At 37.0% G+C, this 19,753-nt stretch overlaps 3 protein-coding genes across 5 annotated transcripts; 2 read left to right on the top strand and 1 right to left on the bottom strand.

Moving 5' to 3' along the window:
• The first annotated feature begins 1,940 nt into the window (after window positions 1–1,940).
• tlr21 (toll-like receptor 21) lies at window positions 1,941–5,968 on the top strand. Its single transcript, XM_051130320.1, has 2 exons — window positions 1,941–2,015; window positions 2,710–5,968. Exon 2 carries the CDS (start codon window positions 2,808–2,810, stop codon window positions 5,760–5,762), a length of 2,955 nt encoding a protein of 984 aa, XP_050986277.1. The 5' UTR covers window positions 1,941–2,015; window positions 2,710–2,807; the 3' UTR covers window positions 5,763–5,968.
• Window positions 5,969–6,439: 471 nt separating this feature from the next.
• Window positions 6,440–11,625, bottom strand: LOC127178915 (uncharacterized). The gene is made up of 5 exons (XM_051132097.1): window positions 11,472–11,625; window positions 11,318–11,383; window positions 8,391–9,790; window positions 7,804–7,952; window positions 6,440–7,149 (listed from the first exon to the last, which is right to left on the bottom strand). The coding sequence occupies exons 3-5, from the start codon at window positions 9,781–9,783 to the stop codon at window positions 6,607–6,609; spliced, it is 2,085 nt and encodes a 694-aa protein (XP_050988054.1). The 5' UTR covers window positions 9,784–9,790; window positions 11,318–11,383; window positions 11,472–11,625; the 3' UTR covers window positions 6,440–6,606.
• On the top strand, window positions 11,518–16,285 carry pafah1b3 (platelet-activating factor acetylhydrolase, isoform Ib, gamma subunit). 3 transcript variants are annotated; one of them, XM_051132099.1, is made up of 6 exons: window positions 11,518–11,616; window positions 12,144–12,227; window positions 13,094–13,183; window positions 13,298–13,414; window positions 13,656–13,778; window positions 15,019–16,285. In XM_051132099.1, exons 2-6 carry the CDS (start codon window positions 12,150–12,152, stop codon window positions 15,274–15,276), a joined length of 666 nt encoding a protein of 221 aa, XP_050988056.1. In that variant the 5' UTR covers window positions 11,518–11,616; window positions 12,144–12,149; the 3' UTR covers window positions 15,277–16,285. The 3 variants fall into 3 exon arrangements, with proteins under 3 accessions (XP_050988056.1, XP_050988055.1, XP_050988058.1); XM_051132098.1 differs by having other exon boundaries at window positions 11,519–11,628; XM_051132101.1 differs by lacking the exon at window positions 11,518–11,616 and adding an exon at window positions 11,631–11,762.
• The last annotated feature ends 3,468 nt before the right edge of the window (window positions 16,286–19,753 follow it).

Genomic DNA, 19,753 nt, shown 5'->3' with positions numbered 1-19,753 from the left:
ATTGTGCGACAGTCAGTCACCATTTACGGATACCATAGGAATGAATGAGAAATGCAGTAAGATGAATCCCACCTGTCGTAACAACTCAGAGCATTTTTTTCCCAGTGTAAACTAAGTAAATAGTTCAATCCAGTGTAATTTGTGCTATTTGCAGTGTAATAGTGCTAATTGTTGATTAGCCTATAGGTTGTTGATTCATTAAATAATCTGCTGTTTACTCATCGTAGTGAAGCCTCTCTCCTTCACTGACATTCATTCCAACAAAACGGCCTCTGGTCTCCTTCCCTGCATACCACTAACGCAGCAGCATTAGCATTAGCCTTTACTTCTTTTTGGCTAAAGATTGCAGGCTAGCCTTCAAGTGGCTTTGGTACAACTGTCTGAGGGCAGAAATATGCTAATATGGGACGGCCCATCAGCGGTTGTAGGCGGGGCCTGAGCAGTATGACACCATACTGCTCAGAAAATCAAAACAGCTTGATAATTGAGATTGTTTATGTAACAACAGCGTGAAAAAAGCAGGCAAGGAGTGGATCTAAGCACAGGAAAACTAATAAACAAGCAGGAAAGTCTAAAACCACCAGTACGGTGTAGACATGACTGAAGATCCCCACGGCGGAGTAGAAGACCACCAGGGCAGAGTAGACGGGACCGGAGATCCCCAAAGCGAAGCTGATAACCACCACAGTTGAGCAGATGGATCTAAAGATCTCCACGGTGGAGTTGATGACCACCACACCAGAGCAGACGGGAACAAAGGTCCTTACGGTGGAGCAGATGACCACCACAGCAGAGCAAGTATCCACCAACATGGAGCTAATGGAGCCGAGGACCACTTCAAATGGATCTGATGGTCCAGAGCACCATCAAGGCAGATCAGGAGAGACAACAATAGAAAGCACAGAGAGGTTAACATTGGTCCCATAACAGAACAAGCAGAGATTTCAGAGACGGCATCTTTAGCTGTGACAGGGTAAACAGGAAACTCAGGGATGGCCTCCATGATTGCATCAAGGCAGACACCACAGTTAATGGACACTGAAGTTCAAAAACAGACTGGATAGCCAAAATGTCACGGGACACAAGGAGTTCAGAAATGGCCTCCGTGGCCACAACCGAGCCATTAATCAGTGGCGGCATCCTTGGTCGTAACAGTAGCGTCAGAGAACACAGCAAGTTCAGAAACTGTGTCCACAGCCGTAACAGGGGAATTAGAAGACACTGAGAGTTCAGAAATAGCGCCCGCGGCTGATACAGAGACAACTGGAAACACAGAGAGTTCAGAAACTGCACCCGCAGTCTGAGAATAAGTTTAACAGGATAACAGTCTACTCGAGCTGAGTTATGTGTTTCTATGGCAACGCTATCAACACCAAAGCCCTCACATCCTCCTCAACTCGTAATTACAGCTTGTAAACTCTGTATGTTTAGCGAGTTATGCCTTGGACCAGCGACTGTATCACCTGACCGCCGCCAGGTTCATTTTGGCGCTACTTAGGTGGTACCTCTGAGTCCGACAACATAAAAAGATATGAGTAAAATGTCATGTGTTGTCATCTCAGAATTACGGTAATTATGACATGGTGGCAACGCAGCATAACTATACTAACAAACAAGCAGGGGAACATGGCAACAATAACAACCAAGACACAGACACAAGGAATATATGACAGTTTAGGTTTTTTTGGAATCAAAAAAAAAAAAAAAAAAAAAAAGTGAATGGATTTTTATCTTTGTAGGGTGGTTGTGTCCACACACTGCTACAACACATTTATATGCAAATGCCATGTAAAAGTAAATTCTGCATCCAATGTCCCTTTTAAAGAAAGTATTCAAAAGTTCTCTGAATAGTGAATCAGAACACTTAGATCAGGCATTGTGGCCCATTGTCTGATTTGCTCTGGCTTGAAACCTTTTTGGTTCCTCTTTCTATTCCTGTGAAGGGAATGAGCTGGTTAAAAGAGAGAGAACGCCTATGAAAGTCTTACAAATTTGTCAGGAAGAATTTCATGAAGGTAAGCTACTAAATCGCATTACTGTTTAAATCTAAGGCAAAACAGTCAATGTAATGAAATTAGTTCATGAAAGGTATGAGATTTCAGGTAATATTGGATTGCTCACTGGTTTCGAAGTCTAAGATTTCTCTCTGTATTATCCTGTTTACACTGCAGAGCATAATGAGACATACTTAGCCCTCTGTCTGATTTGTTCATAGTTTGTTTTTTTTTTTTTGCTTTTGTATGTACTTGAATGTCAGTATCATAAACAAGCAGAGAATGTGAGAAAAAGAGAAACTTGTCTACAAAAGTCTACAAAGTGTTTAAATATTTACAGTGGTCTTATAGTTTCAATTCATTATTGTATACTTGATATTTTTAAGGAAGTTGATGTAAAATGGAGAAGGGATGAGAAGTGAGAAAATTATTATTTGAGACAGGTTATGTAAAAATACATTAGAGAAGTTTGTTTTTGAGTAATGTAATGGTAGGATGTTTTTGTATCTACCATTGCCCTGCATGTATTCATATAAATTGGATACTTCCACCATCTTTGAAGTGATTTCATTAATTCCATAGTAAATAAATAAAGCATCCATAACATGTTCTTACTGTATTTGTTACATTTAAAGAGAAAAAACATATAAGTTTGAATAGAAGCATTACAAATTAATCTATAATAACAGTTTATTTCTTTTCCTCTTTTTTCTAGGAGCTATTCGGTGCTCATACTGAGTGAAGAACCTCACAGTGTTGTACTTTGATAAAGGGAGTCAATGGGATTTACATTTACAAGTGGAACTGAAAAATATGGCAGATTCTGCGTGTCGTCAACTGATCGTAAAGGCGATATTCATCTGCCTCCTTAAACTTGCCTTCAGCTACAGTTTCAGAAGTTGCATAGAGCTCCCTGATTCTAACCATGTAATCTTCAGATGTATTAAATGTTATGAAACAGACATAACTACAATTGTGGGTGATGTATTTCCCACTGCAGCAAACCTTACAGTTTCTCGCAATAACATTACGTACATTCAAGGCCAAAGCTTCTCTCATCTGCCCAGTCTGACTTCTCTGGTACTAGACAATAACCATATTGTTAACATCCACAGAGATGCTTTTAATAACCTGCAAAAACTTAAGACTTTGAATCTGTCCTGCAATCACATATCATTTCTCCAACGTGATGTCTTTAATAACCTACATAACCTCACAGAGCTGCTCCTGGGAAACAATAATCTCAAGAGTATTGATACGTTCCTGTTTTCCAATTTGACGAACCTGAACATTCTTGATCTACGCAGGAACCACCTGAAAAACTTTTCAGCTTTGGTTGAATGCATAACGAACCTATCCAGCTTGATACAACTGGACCTTTCTTTTAACAGTCTAACCAACTTGCATCACTCCAGCCATCTGCCAAACTCACTTGTCAGACTCTACCTCAGTGATAATAAACTATACAAACTGGGATGTGACAAGTCTTTCCTAAAGTATGTGAAAGTGCTTGATTTATCAGACAACACATTACTATCATCTAAGTCTTTTAAGGGCCTGAACCTGAAGAATATAAAGTACCTGCGCTTGCGCTTTACCAATGTCTCCGCTAGCAAACTTCTAAACTACACCAAAATACAACCAAGGTATGTCGACTTCTCTGGTTTGAAACTGAGGGATCGTGCACTGACTTCACTGTGTTTTCATCTGCAAGGTCATCAAATATCTAAAATGATACTCCAGAGCAATTCCATAGGAGTTCTAAACAAAAACACGTTTTGTAATTGTGCCAGTATCACTGATATAATGGACCTCTCACGGAACGAGATGAAATCCACATACTGCTTGCAGTTTCTGCACTGTCAAAACCACCTGAATACTCTCAAGATCGAACATAACCATCTGACCAGGCTAATGCCCTGCAACATATCTACACAGCTTGACAGCATGAAAACCCTAAGCTATCGATACAACCGCATTCTAGAAGTTAGTGGTCATGCCTTCGGCAACACACCAAAATTAACAAACCTTGAGCTAAACATAAACATAATTGCCTATTTGGACCATAAAGCCTTATGGGGACTCAAAGATCTTGTCACACTTCGTCTCGACAACAATCTTTTGACCGATATCTACAGTGACTCCTTCAAAGATCTTACCAGCCTGAAAACTCTCAACCTGCGCAACAACCAATTATCTGTGATTTTCGACTACGTCTTTCAAAATCTGTCAAATCTACATACTTTAGATTTGGGAGGGAACAAGATCACACAGCTGAAGCTGCATGCACTTGATGGGCTGCAAAGCTTGGCTAATCTGTATTTAGACAGAAATCGGCTGAAAGAGATTGACGGCACGCTCTTTGGGAAACTTCATGCCACCCTGCAGGTGCTGGATTTACAGGCCAACCACATCCTGTATTTTACAGAACACACATACTCGCCATTTATAAATATGTCAAAGCTTCAAGATCTGAAACTTGATGGACAACAACCAAATGGCATAAACTTGTTGCCACGTGCATTTTTTCGGGGTCTAATTTCGCTGAAAAGTCTTTACCTCACTAACAACCATATCATTGGATTCGGTGCTGAAACATTTGATGACCTGAAAAGCTTAGAGTACTTAACTCTAGACAACTCATGCGTTGGGATCGCACAGCTCAAACCTGGTATTTTCAAAAACCTTCGAAAATTGAAGACATTATCCACTGAGAACATGGGCATTAAATCATTTTCTGAAGAGATTTTTGGAAATCTCACAGGACTGAAGCAACTGCATCTCAATCGCAATGCCATGATGACTTTGGACATCGGTTTACTGGACAAGCTGACCAACCTTACATACGTTGACATACGCAGCTGTCCTCTCAGTTGTAACTGCCAGAACAGTGACCTACAAAACTGGACCATAGGCAGTAAGAGACTCCAGTTTCCTTATCTTTTCAATATTACATGCCAAGACCAACCAGGCTCATATTTTCACAGCTTCTTAACTAATGTATGTTACTTGGACATAGCACTCTACCTGTTTTCTTCAACGTTCACATTCACAATTTTACTAACCTTGATACCACTTCTCTACATCAAACTTTACTGGAAATTTAAATACGGCTACTATGTGTTCCGATCATGGTTTGGAGAACAGTGGCGTCGCTTAAAGGACCAGAAGGAGGAATACAAGTACGACGCCTTCATTTCCTACAACTCAGCAGACGAAGACTGGGTAATGGAACAGCTGCTGCCGAACCTCGAGGGTTCTTCGTTTCAACTCTGCCTCCACCACAGAGATTTCGAGCTGGGCCGTGATATCGTCGACAACATCGTGGCTGCCGTATACAGCAGTCGCAAAACGATCTGTGTGGTCAGTCAGAACTTCCTTCGCAGCGAATGGTGCTCACTGGAGATCCAGCTGGCCAGCTATCGCCTATTTCAAGAAATGCAGGATGTGCTTTTGCTGGTCTTTCTGGAGCCTATTCCTGAGCGGCAACTGTCCACTTATCACCGTATGAGGAAGGTCATGCTCAAAAAGACTTATCTGCAGTGGCCTGGGTCAAATTGTTCTGATCCAAACAGTGCAAAAGAACTGTTCTGGAATAAGTTAAAGAGAGCACTAAGGAGCAGCAACACTGGAAGCCAAGAGAAGCAGAAGATGAAGGAGCAGAATGATCAGCGGAGACAAGACAAAGAGGGTGCGGACCGGGAGGAAAGAGAATATTTTGTGAATCAGACACCAACAGATGATGAAGTATATTACCTGATGCCCTGATTACAATGACATATGTAAAACCAAAGTTAATCCGTACAAAATAAGAACAAATTTAATGAACTTCAATAAATAAAAGTAAATTCAGTAAATTAAAATGCTGTAAATTAAAGCGCTTTGAAACATGTAAAAAATAATAATGGAGAAGATACAAACTCACACAAATGTAATGATGGTACAAATGTAATAAATAAATACATAGAAATTCAACAGATAAAGCAGCTGTGATCTCTTTGCCTTCACAAAAGTATTACACAGTTGAATTCTTACATTTCAGTTTACTACAAGATATTTTATCAAATATAAAACATGAATTGTGAAATCAGTTTGATGTAAGAATTATTTTAATTCTGCACTGCTTTATTAAAGAATGTCACAAAATCATATGCATCTTTTTTTTACAGAATACTGAACTTAATGATAAAAGTCCAATAATAATAATAAATAAATAAAATAATAATAATAATAATCAAATAAATAACTAAACAAGCAGCATCCTTGCAAAGAAACATTTACCCTATTAATTCAGGAGATTGAAAGTTAACACTGTGTGGTGCTTTTAATATTTGTGCAGCAGAAAGAGTGATTTGTTTTCAAGACGTTTTATTCACTCTTAATACCTGTGTTACCAGTCTAAAGAAATACACCACAGAAATCATGACTGTACATAATTTGAGCACACTGAACTCTCAAATTCAAATCCCATGTAGTGGTGATGGTCTTTCAAAAAACAAAACAAAAATATAATAAGTAAATAATATACATATATAATTGTTACTTATATATGTCATTCATATTAATCTAATATGATCTTGGCAAAAAGCCTTAATCATGGCACACAGCTTTGCTAAAGGTAAAAAGGAGGGTAAAATACCCTATCTGGTGTGTTTGTCCTGGGACATTGAGTTATACCAAGGTAGTCTGACCTGTGCTGGATGGCGGATGGATGTGGACAGCGAAAAAAAGGCTTGTATTGAAAGCCCTCTGAGAGGTAGGATGTTGAGAAGGGCGGCCATCTTTCTCTTTCATCCCGAATGTGTGGCTGATGGGACCAGAATCTGGATCCACCAACAGATGCTTCTTGTGGTTTTTGTTTTCTGCTCTCATATATGCGATGTGAACTGAAATCAAGATTGTTGTCTTCTCTCCACTGTTGAGAGATTCTAGAGAGATCTAAGTCTACATTTGTCCAACTTTCCCCTCTGCTAAGTGATGGCTGCTGGGAATAGAAGTTTACTGGCTGATCAGCCCAGGTGGGACTTCTGAGTACAGGGACGGCATGCTGGGTAAAGGTCTGTTCCTGGTTGAAGAGCTGTCTGCTGTGAAGACGCTGAGCTCTGAAACAATCCTGAGATGAACTATCTGCCCTCCACTGGTCAAACTGCAAAGACTAACCAAGCAAATTCACATGCAAACAAGCCATTCAGTCCTAAACTGCAAGCTATTAAAAATGTTAGAGGGTTAGTTCACCCAAACATGAAAATTCTGTCATTAATTACTCACTTTCATGTTTTTCCAAACCCGTAAAACCTTTGTTCGTCTTCAGAACACAAATTAAGATATTTTTGATGAAATCCGAGAGCTTTCTGACCCTGCATATACAGCAAGGGTCTTTCCACGTTCAAGGCCCAGAAAGATACATCAACATCGATAAAGCAGCCCACGTGACATCAGTTGTTTTATTGTAATTTTATGAAGCTATGAGAATACTTTTTGCAAACAAAAAAATACCACTAAAAAAAATTACCATTGAATTTTCAGTTGAATAAAGTTTTTTTTTATTTTTATTTTTTTCGCACAAAACGCATTCTTGTAGCTTCATAAAATTACGATTGAATCACTAATGTCACATGGACAATTTTGTCAATGTTTTTGGTACCTTTCTGGGCCTTGAACATGGAAGGACCCTTGCTGTCTCATGAGAGTGAGTAATTAATGACAGAATTTTCATTTTTGGGTGAACTAACCCTTTAAACCTCTGTAATATTCTACTTTACAATCATTTTGGGACTATTTGGATTTGATTCTTTACTTTGTTACTCACCATGTCCGTGTTTGACTGTTGTGGTTCTTTAAGTGAGAACAGAGTGGACGAGGACTTCCAATCTTGTGTCCTATGTTTCTTGGCGAAAGCTTCTCTTTCCAAGTCCCGCTTAACTTCCTGTGCTAAATAATCTTGCTGCATGGCACTGTCTAGGATGCAGAAAGGTCATTGAAAACAGCCATCATGTACACGACTATATTATAAGACAATATGCATTTCTTTTATCAGAAACAAAAAGTCAGTTTATAAATACAATGATTTGAATAACCTTGTAAATGATACGAATATTTTTAATTTCAAAATTAAAATTAATATTTTATGTATCTTAAATGTGTGTTTACTTAATGGTCACACCATGACATTTTAAAATACATTTTTTTTACAGTAACTTACATTGTAATCAATGTATATATATTTTTTGTTTTCCCTGGGAACTGAAGCAATGACCTTACCATTATTTGCGTCATGCCTTACTGCTTGAACTACAGGAGTCACAAGCATTTTAAACTGTATTTCTTAAACTGTATTTTCTTCTATTTGTCTTGGACACTCTTTTTTGTAAATTACAAACATAAAAAGTGACATACCTGTCCATATCCCCATGTTCCTGCTCCTATTCTCATTCTCCACTGCATGGCTAAAAGATGAACAACTTTCATCTCTCTGTCCTGAGCTGAGCTGAGAAGCCATTTGATTAACATGTAAGAATGATTGTAGTCTATGCAGGTTATGCTCTAAATGGAAACTGTGCCTTTTCTGTAAAGTCTGTAGTAGTGTCTCTCTACACTCGGTCAGTAGGGGGCGTCGACGGCTTGGCAGACGGAGCTCTGAACTCTGGCACAAACGTGTGGTGAGCCTTTTCACTGCTTCCCTACATGACAGTGACATTTGCTCCCCTTGTTCAACATTGTCTACTTGACCAGCCCCAGAGTCCAGGTCAGACAGGGAAGTTAACGTCTGCTGATTTTCTAACACTTGCGTAACTTCCATGTTTGGGACTCCCACTCTTGTAGAGTTTTTCTCAAATCTCTGAATATTCATAAAACCATTTTGTTGGTTCTTCTTGGTTTTCTTTACTTCATCATGGGACTGGAGATTGCCTGTTTGTGAGTTATTCTTCTCAGGTTCAATTGGAGTAGAGCATAACTGAGGAACCGCTTCATTTTCTGAGGATGCCAAAACCACATGTTCAGTTTCTTTTGGTGGGCTACTCTGACTTTCTTGTCTTGTTTTGCTATTAGTATCTTCCTGCCTGGTGTTGGCATTTCTGTCACGCTTCTCATCTTCTCTAGACGGCCTCATAGATACAAAAACCCCTCTATTAGTTGTGTTTTTTTCACTAGGCTCTTTTCTTGAACTTCTCTTCCTCTTCACTTGTGGTGTCATATTATTTTCTGCTTCCTGGAGTGGTTCCTGTACTTCATCGAGATTGCAGTCCAGGTCTGAATCAGGTACAGAGGGAAGCAGCGGTGATGTAACGTGCATCACAAACTGTTTTCCTTGCTCTTTTCTCTGCTGATCTCTCTTTATTTGCTCGCTCACCAGCCTCTCAATATCCATTGATCTAATCTCATGGCTGAAAGGGCCTCGGATGGAGGTAAGGCGTCCTTCAGTCATGAAGCTTGGCTTCTGAGGAATGTATGGCTTAGCGAATGCCCTCACTTTTCTAGAACAAGATAACGGATGATGAGCTTTCTCACAGCCTTCTCTTCTGCTGTGCTGAGAAGATGGGTGGTACCTGTTTCTCTCAAGACCTCGAATCTGATTCCTTTCCTTCCTAGTTTTAAGACGCCTTACTTTATGTGACGAGTTGAAATGCACATCTGTTTTCATGCTGCTGGAGCACACTGGTTTGCTGGTATGGGCAGCATTGTCTGTTTGACATGAAAACTGGGCTGTGCTACAGTGGCAGTCACTGGATGTCTTTGGCAAGTAATGTTTATGCAGAACGCTTTGGATGGATTGGTGGCTCATCTTCATGTTAAGACTGTTAAACACAAGTTATTAAAATACAAACATAAGTCTGTCATGCATAATTCAGGTAAATATTCTGACAGAATTAATAGTCTCATGCTTGTTGTGGTTAAATGTACCACTTTTAGGTTCATTATATGTGACCCTGGACCATAAAACCAGTCATAAGGGTTCATTTTTTGAAATGGACATTTATACACTGTGTGCAGAATTATTAGGCATGTTGATAATCCCATTCAAGAATTTATCTTCCAAAATCTGGCAGTACATTTTGGGAATTCATGTTTAGTCTCCTGTCCTGAAAAGTCTGACTTGCAGAGATGGACTGGACTAAAATGAACTCCCAAAACTTTACTGCCAGATTTTGGAAGATAAATTCTTGAATCAGAGGTACAAGAGAATGTGATGCTTGTCCTTCAAGAGTCACTCTCAACTTATCTGTCTATAAAGCCTATAAAAAAAAAAAATAAAAACTGTCTTCATGTATTTCACAACACGTCAGCTTGTTATTCTTATTAAGTCACATTGTACTTCTGAAGATTCCAGGTAGGTTGCAGTTCTGGAAAATGGTGGCGCTGGAGACTAAATGGTTTCTGATGGTGTTACACCTAATTCTTCACCTTAATTCCTAATTCTTTTGCAGTTAACATGCATCTTTTCTTCTCCACCTGTTTTTTCCGACCATGCAGACTCAACAAGCATTTCGCTGTCCAATGGTCAAGCCTTAACTTTGCAAACTCTTGTAATGCATTAGTATTGCATTCTTCTCATGGGCATTTCATAATTTGGACTTTTCAGTCTGGGTTAAATATCTTTTTTGGCTCATTTTATCTGTAAAAGAAAACATGCCTAATAATTATGCACACCTGAATATAAGGAGTTTTTCACTTCCAGCCTTCACGGACAGTTATATATCACTTACAAATGATTAAATACAAAATTAATAGTAGTTATTAAGATTGTTGTGGTTTGGAATTGGTAAAATGTGCTTGGTAAAAAAATATGACCAGATTATCAACATGCCTAATAATTCTGCACACAGTGTATATCATCTGAAAGTTGATGTATTGATGTATGGTTTGTTTGGATAGGACAATATTCGGCCGAGATACAACTAATTGAAAACTGGAATCTAAGGGTGCAAAAAATCAAAACATTGAGAAAATCACATTTAAAGTTGTCCAAATTAAGTTCTTAGCAATGCAAAAAAAAGTTTTGATATATTTACAGTAGGAAATTTACAAAATATCTTAATGGAACATGATCTTTACTTAATATCCTAATGATTTTTGTTGTTGTTGTTGTTGTAAAAATCGATCATTTTGACCCATACAATGTCTTTTCGTCTATTTCTACAAATATACCCGTACTACTTATATGACTGGTTTTGTGGTCCAGGGTCACATGTGGCAACGTACCTCAAATGTACAGCATTCCTTGTGTTCAAACTGAAATACTCTCTTCATTGTCAAATATATATATTTCAAATCAACAAATAATATCGGCATGTAGTTGAAGTACAAAGGCCGTTAAGTTTTACCTTTCCGTTGCTTGGCAACGTGCTTCAAAGATGGAGGTCGAACGCAGAACTCTGTGAAGAAATAAACTGTGGTAGAATTGGTATTAAGTAATGTTTGAACGTTTTGCGTACATTTGCAACACTGGAAAAATAAAAACAAAGGAGATTTAATGACCTCTTCGCGTATATAAAGTAGAAAGTTAATTTATAGGTCGACCGTGCTCGGCGATCTGCCAGTAATGTCTGGTTCGATATTCCAGCAGCTTCCGGGTTTGGCAGCTGACCGCTTGCTGACTGATTGAACACAGAGCTGTACTGTGGTAACACTTTTGGTAACAATATTACCTGTGTCTTTAGTTAATATGAATCAGCATAAGTGTTAACATGTATTATATATGCTTATATGTAAAAGTATGATGTCACGCAGTGTTTTAAAGCATTTGCGCCTTGCTCTTCTAAATGAAAGGTATCTGCATGCTAAGTGCTACATTAGCAATGTGAGCTGCTTAGTTATAGACAGTAAACTGCACTAAGGAGAACGTTAACTTTTATATATATATATTAAAACTTCCAAATATGATTTGTAAGATGCTCATTTTCCCCCAGCTTGTTTGTGAGGTTAACTAACGTTACTGCAATGCAAAAATTGCACCATAATAGTTCAGCTGTGAAAAAATTGTATAACCCCAGTACAACTTCTCAAAAGGCCATCATGAATTTTAATATTTTGTATGTTTAAAACACAACGTTGTACTCAACATTTTAAACGTTGCTTGGTCTAATATGAGGATCAATATTTATTTCTAATAGCAAAAATGTAATCTGTCATTTTTCTGTCTGTTCTCAGGAAGTGATGAGTAAAGATTCTAACCCTGCCGCCACACCCACCCCCTGTGAGGACATACAGGGAGATGGTCGATGGATGTCATTGGTGCTTCTTTTTTATAATAATAAGTTGTGCAACCTTAGCATCCCTGTAGACCAATTTGAAGTAGACGTCACAGTTACATCACATGCAGTTGTGTGCACATTGTGGTGGCAGAAAACCACTGGTAACAAGTGGAAGGAAACGGGGAAAATCCATGGAATAAGAGAAGAAAATGCTGTCGTGCCTTTGGATGTCAGAATCAGAATGCAAATCATTTTTGTAGAATACTGACGTCAAAAACGCCTTCTGTAACTAAGCGCAGACATTTAAACAGATAAACTAATAGATGAAATATGCTATGATTACTTTTAAAGCATAAATTTGATTGAAACAATTTGTCTACATAATATTCACATATGCAGTTCATAGGGGACATATTGTATTACAGTTACAGCATGAAATACTATTAAAACCTATGCCATCTTACATATTTACACATTTATCTAACAATTTCATCTAACAATTCTGACTTTTATCTCTGCAAATGCAAGTTTGTATCTTGTAGTTCAGACTTTAGCAAGTTTATCAATTCTGAGGAATATGTGGGGAAAAGAGAGAATGATGAGTTGGTTTTTCTTATAAGAATTGTGAGACATAATCTTGGAACTATGAGAATAAAGTAAGAATTTTGAAAAATCAACTCAGATTTATTCTTTTATTTCGTGGCTTTCATAGACCGCTACTTAAACCCTTTTTTTTTTTTTGACACGAGATGCGCTCCGCCAATAAAAAAGGTCATCACTCTTTGCAAACGCCAAATTGGTCTATAAAGCTGCTAATATATCACTTTGTTTTAAACACTTAGCCAGTATGTTCTTTAATATGCAAATCAAGTTGTAATTGCATTTTTATGGATTCTCATCTTGCAGCACAATCGATTTGTATCAGACAGTAAAGGAAAAGAGCCTGATGTGCTGTTTGTTGGAGATTCACTTGTCCAGCTTCTGCATGAGTTTGAGGTATAGAAAAGTTCCTGCATCTCCTTCTTCATACTCACATCTGTCATTCATATGAGCGACTGCGCGCATATTTGTGTTTAAATGTGTAAAATTAGTGTTTGTGTTTGTTGGCAGGTTTGGCGAAAACTGTTTTCTCCACTCCATACTCTGAACTTTGGGGTTGGTGGAGATGCTACACAGCATGTGTTGTGGAGACTTGTAAATGGAGAGCTGGACCACATCAGCCCAAAGGTAAATGAATGAGGAATTTCTTCATTTATCACATTTCTCAGTTTCTCACTGATTCAAAATAATAATTACTCTTTAAAATACTCTTTGAGGTTTTTTTTTCTCATTTTACAAGTTTTTTTTAACCAAACTCAAACTATTAAGGTGGAGTATCTTAACATTATATGTGACCCTGGATCACAAAACCATTCATAAGGGTCATGAGGAAATGTGGAAATGTCTTTTTTTGTTTGTTTGTGTACAGGTGGTGGTGTTGTGGGTAGGCACTAATAATCACGGTCACACCCCAGAACAGATCTGTGGAGGCATCATGGCCATCATCAATGTCATCCATCAGAAACTGCCCCATGCTCACACTCTTGTTTTGGTTAGTTATCTCAGCTCCTACCTCTCTGTCACAACATTATTAAATTTTTTAAAATTCTTGAATTTTTTTAATTGTATTATGACACCAGTATTCCATGACTTGATCAGCAGAGAATTAGACAACTTAATACCTTTTTTAAAAACTTAAATAAAAGAACTGTTCAACAAATGGTATTTCCTATTTTAAGAAAATATACAAGAACAGTAGGGTGACAAAATGAAAACAAATTATTATAGAAAAATTCAAATAATCATTTAAAGGGATAGTTCACACACAAATTAAAATTCTTAATTACTCACTCTCATGTTGTTCCAAACCCATAAGACCTTAGTTCATCTTCAGAACACAAATTAAGATATTTTTGATGATGAAACCGAGAGCTTTCTGACCTTGCATAGGGTTATCTTATCTGAAGATAAGGTCTTAAAGGTGTAGTTCACTTCCAGAACAAAAATGTACAAATAAAGTATCACCCCCTTGTCATCCAAGATGTTCATGTCTTTCTTTCTCGGGGGCACGATGCATATCCATTATGTGGTGAGAAATCCTGAAATGTTTTCCTCAAAAAACATAATTTTTTTATATGTAAATTTTTGTTCTTTCAGGGTTTAGAATGTCCTGAGGGTAATTAACGACCGAATGTTCATTTTTGGTGAACTATCCCTTTAATTCAAGGTATTAATCACATTTACTATAATGTATGCTCCTGTTAAAATTTTTTGGGGTCTGTAAGAATTTTTTAAAAAAGAAATTAATGCTTTTATTTACCAAGGATGCATTACATTGATCAAAAGTGGCACATTGTACATTTACAAACATACTTTGTAGCATAAAAGTCTTTACTATTTAAAAAAAGTGCTTGAACTTGGAATACATTTTCATTTTATAATAACTTTTAAGTTGAATAATAACGCTTCACAATATTAATGTTTTACTGCAAAAAAAAAAAAAAAATAAAAAAATACTGACCCCCAATGTTTGAACAGTAGTGTATATTTAGTGTATGTTCATTTTGACCTTTTATTGTCAGTTTTGCTGTTGTTTTAAATAACCCCCCCTATTTTCTCCATTATCAAAATATTTTGACATACAAAAACTGTAGTATCTATAGTATTTCTTTTTCATCAGCATTATCCTCAATAGATATTGGTGTCCTATTAACAACATATTTGGGGTAAGAGGCCCAGACCACACTATGAGCTGTTATGTAATGTAGTACTCTTTCTTTCCTCTCCACTAGGGGGTGCTGCCGAGAGGTAAAAATCCAAACCCTCTCCGTGAGCGTAACGCAGGTGTGAATGCTCTAGTTCAGGCTGAGGCAGCGTCTCTGTCTCATGTCTCCTTTCTGGATGTGGACCCTGGGTTCGTTCACTCCGACGGTTCCATCTCACATCAGGACATGTATGATTATCTGCACCTCACGCCGCAGGGCTACCAGAAGGTGTGCCAGCCCTTACACGAATGCGTCAAATCCCTGTTAGATAAACATGCTCCCTGAACACAAAACAGAAAACAGCTTAAACACCCTTTCCTGTGCATTAACGGATGCTCTACAATTAGAGCCTGACTGAGATATAAACACCCTCAGGACAACTCATGACTGTTTAATAGACACAAACACGTATATATTACATGCTTTCAGTCTACATGTATTACTGCTTCCTTGTTACTACAAAAGTAGATTTTAGCTTAAAGGGATGCTTCAACCAAAAATAAAAATCTGTAATGTCATTCTTCATGCAGTTCCAATCATTGTATGATTCAACTGTTTTTCCCCCCCGAAATGCATTTTCCTCTCTGTTCCATAGAATAAATACAAGTCTAGAATGACATGAAGGTGACATCATAACAGAAATGTATTTTTGGCTGAACTATCCCTTAAAATTCTGTCAGATTAATTCTCTTTACTTAAAATGGTTAGAACATTCCAACGTGTGTATGTATATTTACAAGATACAAAACCAAGTATGACGTTGTTTTCTCGATGACCTCTGATGAGTAACAGTTGTTGAAGTGTACATAAGGGCTGTTTGCTGCTATCGTGGTTTGATTGTCGAAGAAATTCTTCTGATCCTTGTGTAGGAAACAACAGTTTTCTCGAAAGGATGCAGTATAGCCCTTCAGATGTTGACAGCTGCTCCATTATTTGTTGAAAGGAACAATATGGCCTAATTTGGTTTCGTTTTCCATTATTGATTCTCTTCAGTGCATGGCCATAAGCTCTTTTCCAAGAAAAGGGTAGGTGCTTCACACAAAGTTACGTACCTTTAAAATGATTCCATATGATGTAATGTTTTAGACACTTTGTGATAAACAATGAGTTAGTGTTTTGGTTATTTTGTACAGTATTTTTGTCATTTTCTCCCATGTTTATGTCTGCTTTATATTTGTTTTGTTCATTTTGTGTTTTGTTCCACTGCTGTCAAAGCGCATGACAGCAGGTGAATTATATGTACTTTATGCACCGTGATATCTGAAAGATCTACGCTATGGATGAAATCTTATAATGTCATAACTAAGGACAAGAAATTGGTGTGGGTGGTCTGTGCATGGCTTGGTTTCTTTTAGCAGAGAATATAAATCATAAGGAGCTGATTACTGGTTTCATTTTAATTGTATTACAGTTGTATTGCATTATACCCAACAAACCATCACTTTCAAATGAAGAATATGGTTAAATGTTGCAGGGATTCTTTTGCTGCTTTGTCCCGGTGTTTGTGTTCGTACTGCTTTGTCTGAGGGGTTTTTGTGAACATTGTTATCCTCTCTTAGTCCTGGGCGATTCCAGGTATTGATCTCCTCCATGACTTGTTGAGATTCTTGTCTGATGGTTAGATGTCATACCTGGTGCTGCAATAAACAGTTATCACGGAAATCCTGGGAAACCTGTCGGATGTGGTGTTTGATTTTCTTCTTTGTAGTTATGCTTAGTCATACCAGGTTATAAGTGTCCATGATAAAAGGAAAAAATCAAACTAAAACATTTGTCAAAGTTCTTAGAAAAGCACTCTTTGGTATTACACTATACCGGTCAAAAGTTTTTGGACCGTAAGATTTTTAAGCCTGCATTTATTTGATCTAAAATACAGCAAAGAAATTGTAGAAATGAATACTTGCATGTAGCAAGGATGCTTTAAATTGATCAAAAATAATGATAAAGACATAGATATAGTGTTACAAAACATTTCTGTTTCAGATAAATGCTGTTCTCTGAACTTTCTGTTCATCAAAGAACCCTGAAAAAAATCTACTCAGCTGTTTTCAACATAATAATGTTTTTAGAGCAGCAACTCAGAATAATGACACATTTGTCCATGTTTCACTTCATCTTGAATCGTGTCAACGGAAAGTGCTTGAGAAACAGTGTCTCAATTCGTTTTTTAGTATCGAGCAAGAGACTATATAGTGAGTATCGGCTCTGTGACAAACCTTATTTAACTGTCAGCATTTCTCTGATTTGGGTAGTGGGCCACTCTAAGGTGACTGAAACCCTGTGACTGGAGGCCCAGATGAAGGCCAAAAGGATGACACTTTCAGCCACTGCAAGAGAAGTTGGTTATTCCAAATCCATTTTTTTCTTTAATATTGAAGGTGTACAATGACACTAATTCATTCCAGTCCCTCAAAAAGTCTGACAAATGGACGGAAAAGACAGGATAATGCAGAGACTCTCATTGGGGAATCTGTTCAACACTGCAGCTGGAATTGCTTGCCAGTTCAGTGCTTTACAAGGTAAGAGTCTGTCTCGGGATGTTTGCTAGAAGTCAGACTGAAAGCAGACTCTGCAGTCTCTCATCAGCAGAAAGAATGAAATGGCTAAGCTCACCTTTGCTAAGGAGTATGCTGTGTGGACAAAGAAGAACTAGTCTAAAATTCAATTTAGTAATGAGAGCAAGTTTAAGTATTTATATATTGTTCTCTAATTTAATCTCTGATGTATTTTATGTATTAAAACTGTAATATTGTAAAATTTTACCATTTAAAATAACTTTTTTCTTTTTTTAAAAAACTATTTTTGTTACATATTTTAAAATGTAATTTATTCCTAAAGCTAGATGGAAAAGATTTTCAACATCATTACTCCAGTCTTCAGTGTCACATGATCTTTCAGAAATCACACAGTTCTTATCAATGTTGACAAAAGTTGTGCTGCTATTTTTGTGAAAACTGAAATGTTTTAGGGTCATTCTATGAAAATTTTTCTGTCCCTAGCTTTTACAGAAATATTACACTTGAAAAACACTTTAGGGTTACGATTTCTTTATATTTTTAAAATAAAACAATACAGTGAACACCTACACCTTGTTGAGTCAGCAATATACCAATATTTGTTTTTTAATTAATTACATAGAATTCCAAGCACCACAAAGCTGCTCGTCGCCACAGCCATGTACAGAGGTAAAGTGCTGTATTTTGAGGTCAAAAACAGGTTTTTCTACCATTTAAAATACAATAATGTATTCATAACTATCAAATATATGATATAAATGGTATGAAAAAACAAAATGCTATATAAATAAAAAATATAATGAAATAGTGGTCCCCTGGAACTGTCACATACCGTTTAACAACAATCTTTTATTTTAAAATAACAATCACACTGATGACATCACTTGACTTCCTTCTTCCTATTTTCTGAAGATCTATGAAGAAAGGCCCATGATAAGTCCACTGTCCCTTTTCTCATTTCAGAAATGTTCTCATTTATTTAATGATTTCATATGAAGCTTTTAGTTGAGGTCACTGGTGTTATCACTTTTTTGTTAGGAAATTTTAAAAAACTAGAATACAAATGGATTAAACAACTTCATTTAGTGAGTTTACCATGACTGACAACATGTGGTTTGATACCTTGCAGTAGCGATTTTGTATAATTCATTTTTCATGAAAATTGTCACTGGTGTTATCTCCTTATGTATGTCACAAGTGATGCATTGTGTTACTGGTTTTACCTTTTTTTTTTTTTCTGTCACATTAAATAAAACATAATCTCGTTATTTCTTATATTTTCATTATACTGACTACTGGAAAAAAAAAAGAGAAATAATATTTCATAAAAACCTTTAAAACTGCCAAAGAAGTAAGGTAACACCAGTGTCACACCTCATGGACCTGTTTTGCTGTGTTTTCTCCCTCATGTGCCCATATTTGGTTGTTCCTGTTCCTGTTGTCGTCTAGTCATCTTGTTAATGTCTGTGTCTTGTTAATTATCGTAATTTAATCCAGTATTTGTAGCGTAGTCTGTCTTGTCTTGTCTTCTCTGTCCGGTATTGTGAAGGTTCTCGTGTGTTTGTTTTCCTGCTCTGTTTGGATGTAACTTGCTGTGGAATTATTAAAGTGTTATTGGAATTCTTCGTGTGTGACAACCAGTGACAAAAAAAGAAAAAAAAAATCATTAAGCTGTCATTTATGTGTATTTCTAAAGTCAAAAGTGAATTTAATAATGTGATCTAAGTTTAAATGTTAAAAAAAGAAGTACATTTTAAGACATCTTGCCATATCAAAAGTGGACATTTCTGTAGAATGACCCTTTTTTACGTTTTAGAATTCTTTGGTGAATTAAAATATAAGGAATATCGGACATTAAAAATGTTCTCATAAGTTACTTCATTTATGTATCCATGTGATTAAAGTAACGTACAGCGGCTTTCAGAAAACATGCTTCAGTGACCGACAGATCTCCTTGAGCTGTATGAGCTAAAGTCAGTTGATACTGTGTCACTGCTCAAATACTAATAAATACCTCTTGGCACCTACGATCTGATAAGCATTGCAAAATACTTGGCTGGGACATGTTATGGTGTACACAAAAGAGTGTCCAATGACACGTGAGACCATGCTGAGTGATTCAGCCTGTTAAAGATGGAATTACAGTTCCAGGGATATCTGTAAATCAGTGAGTGTCGAGACAACCCACCTGTACTTTAGTTCTTTTCAAAAGTTTTATTACCTCAAATGTCTAGCACAGCATGTCT

Source organism: Labeo rohita, chromosome 16, assembly GCF_022985175.1.
Source record: "Labeo rohita strain BAU-BD-2019 chromosome 16, IGBB_LRoh.1.0, whole genome shotgun sequence".
Lineage (NCBI taxonomy): Eukaryota > Metazoa > Chordata > Actinopteri > Cypriniformes > Cyprinidae > Labeo > Labeo rohita.
The sequence above is the reverse complement of the archived record's forward strand: the minus strand, read 5'-3'. Positions and strand labels throughout refer to the sequence as shown.

Coding starts and splice junctions, on each gene's coding strand:
- tlr21 (XM_051130320.1), top strand. CDS start 2,808: ATGGCAGATTCTGCGTGTCGTCAACTGATCGTAAAGGCGATATTCATC.
- LOC127178915 (XM_051132097.1), bottom strand. CDS start 9,783: ATGAAGATGAGCCACCAATCCATCCAAAGCGTTCTGCATAAACATTAC. Junction 7,953..8,390: donor GAACATGGGGATATGGACAG/GTATGTCACTTT, acceptor TCTGCATCCTAG/ACAGTGCCATGCAGCAAGAT. Junction 7,150..7,803: donor AACAGTCAAACACGGACATG/GTGAGTAACAAA, acceptor TTGCTTGGTTAG/TCTTTGCAGTTTGACCAGTG.
- pafah1b3 (XM_051132099.1), top strand. CDS start 12,150: ATGAGTAAAGATTCTAACCCTGCCGCCACACCCACCCCCTGTGAGGAC. Junction 13,184..13,297: donor AGCTTCTGCATGAGTTTGAG/GTATAGAAAAGT, acceptor GTTTGTTGGCAG/GTTTGGCGAAAACTGTTTTC. Junction 13,415..13,655: donor TGGACCACATCAGCCCAAAG/GTAAATGAATGA, acceptor GTTTGTGTACAG/GTGGTGGTGTTGTGGGTAGG.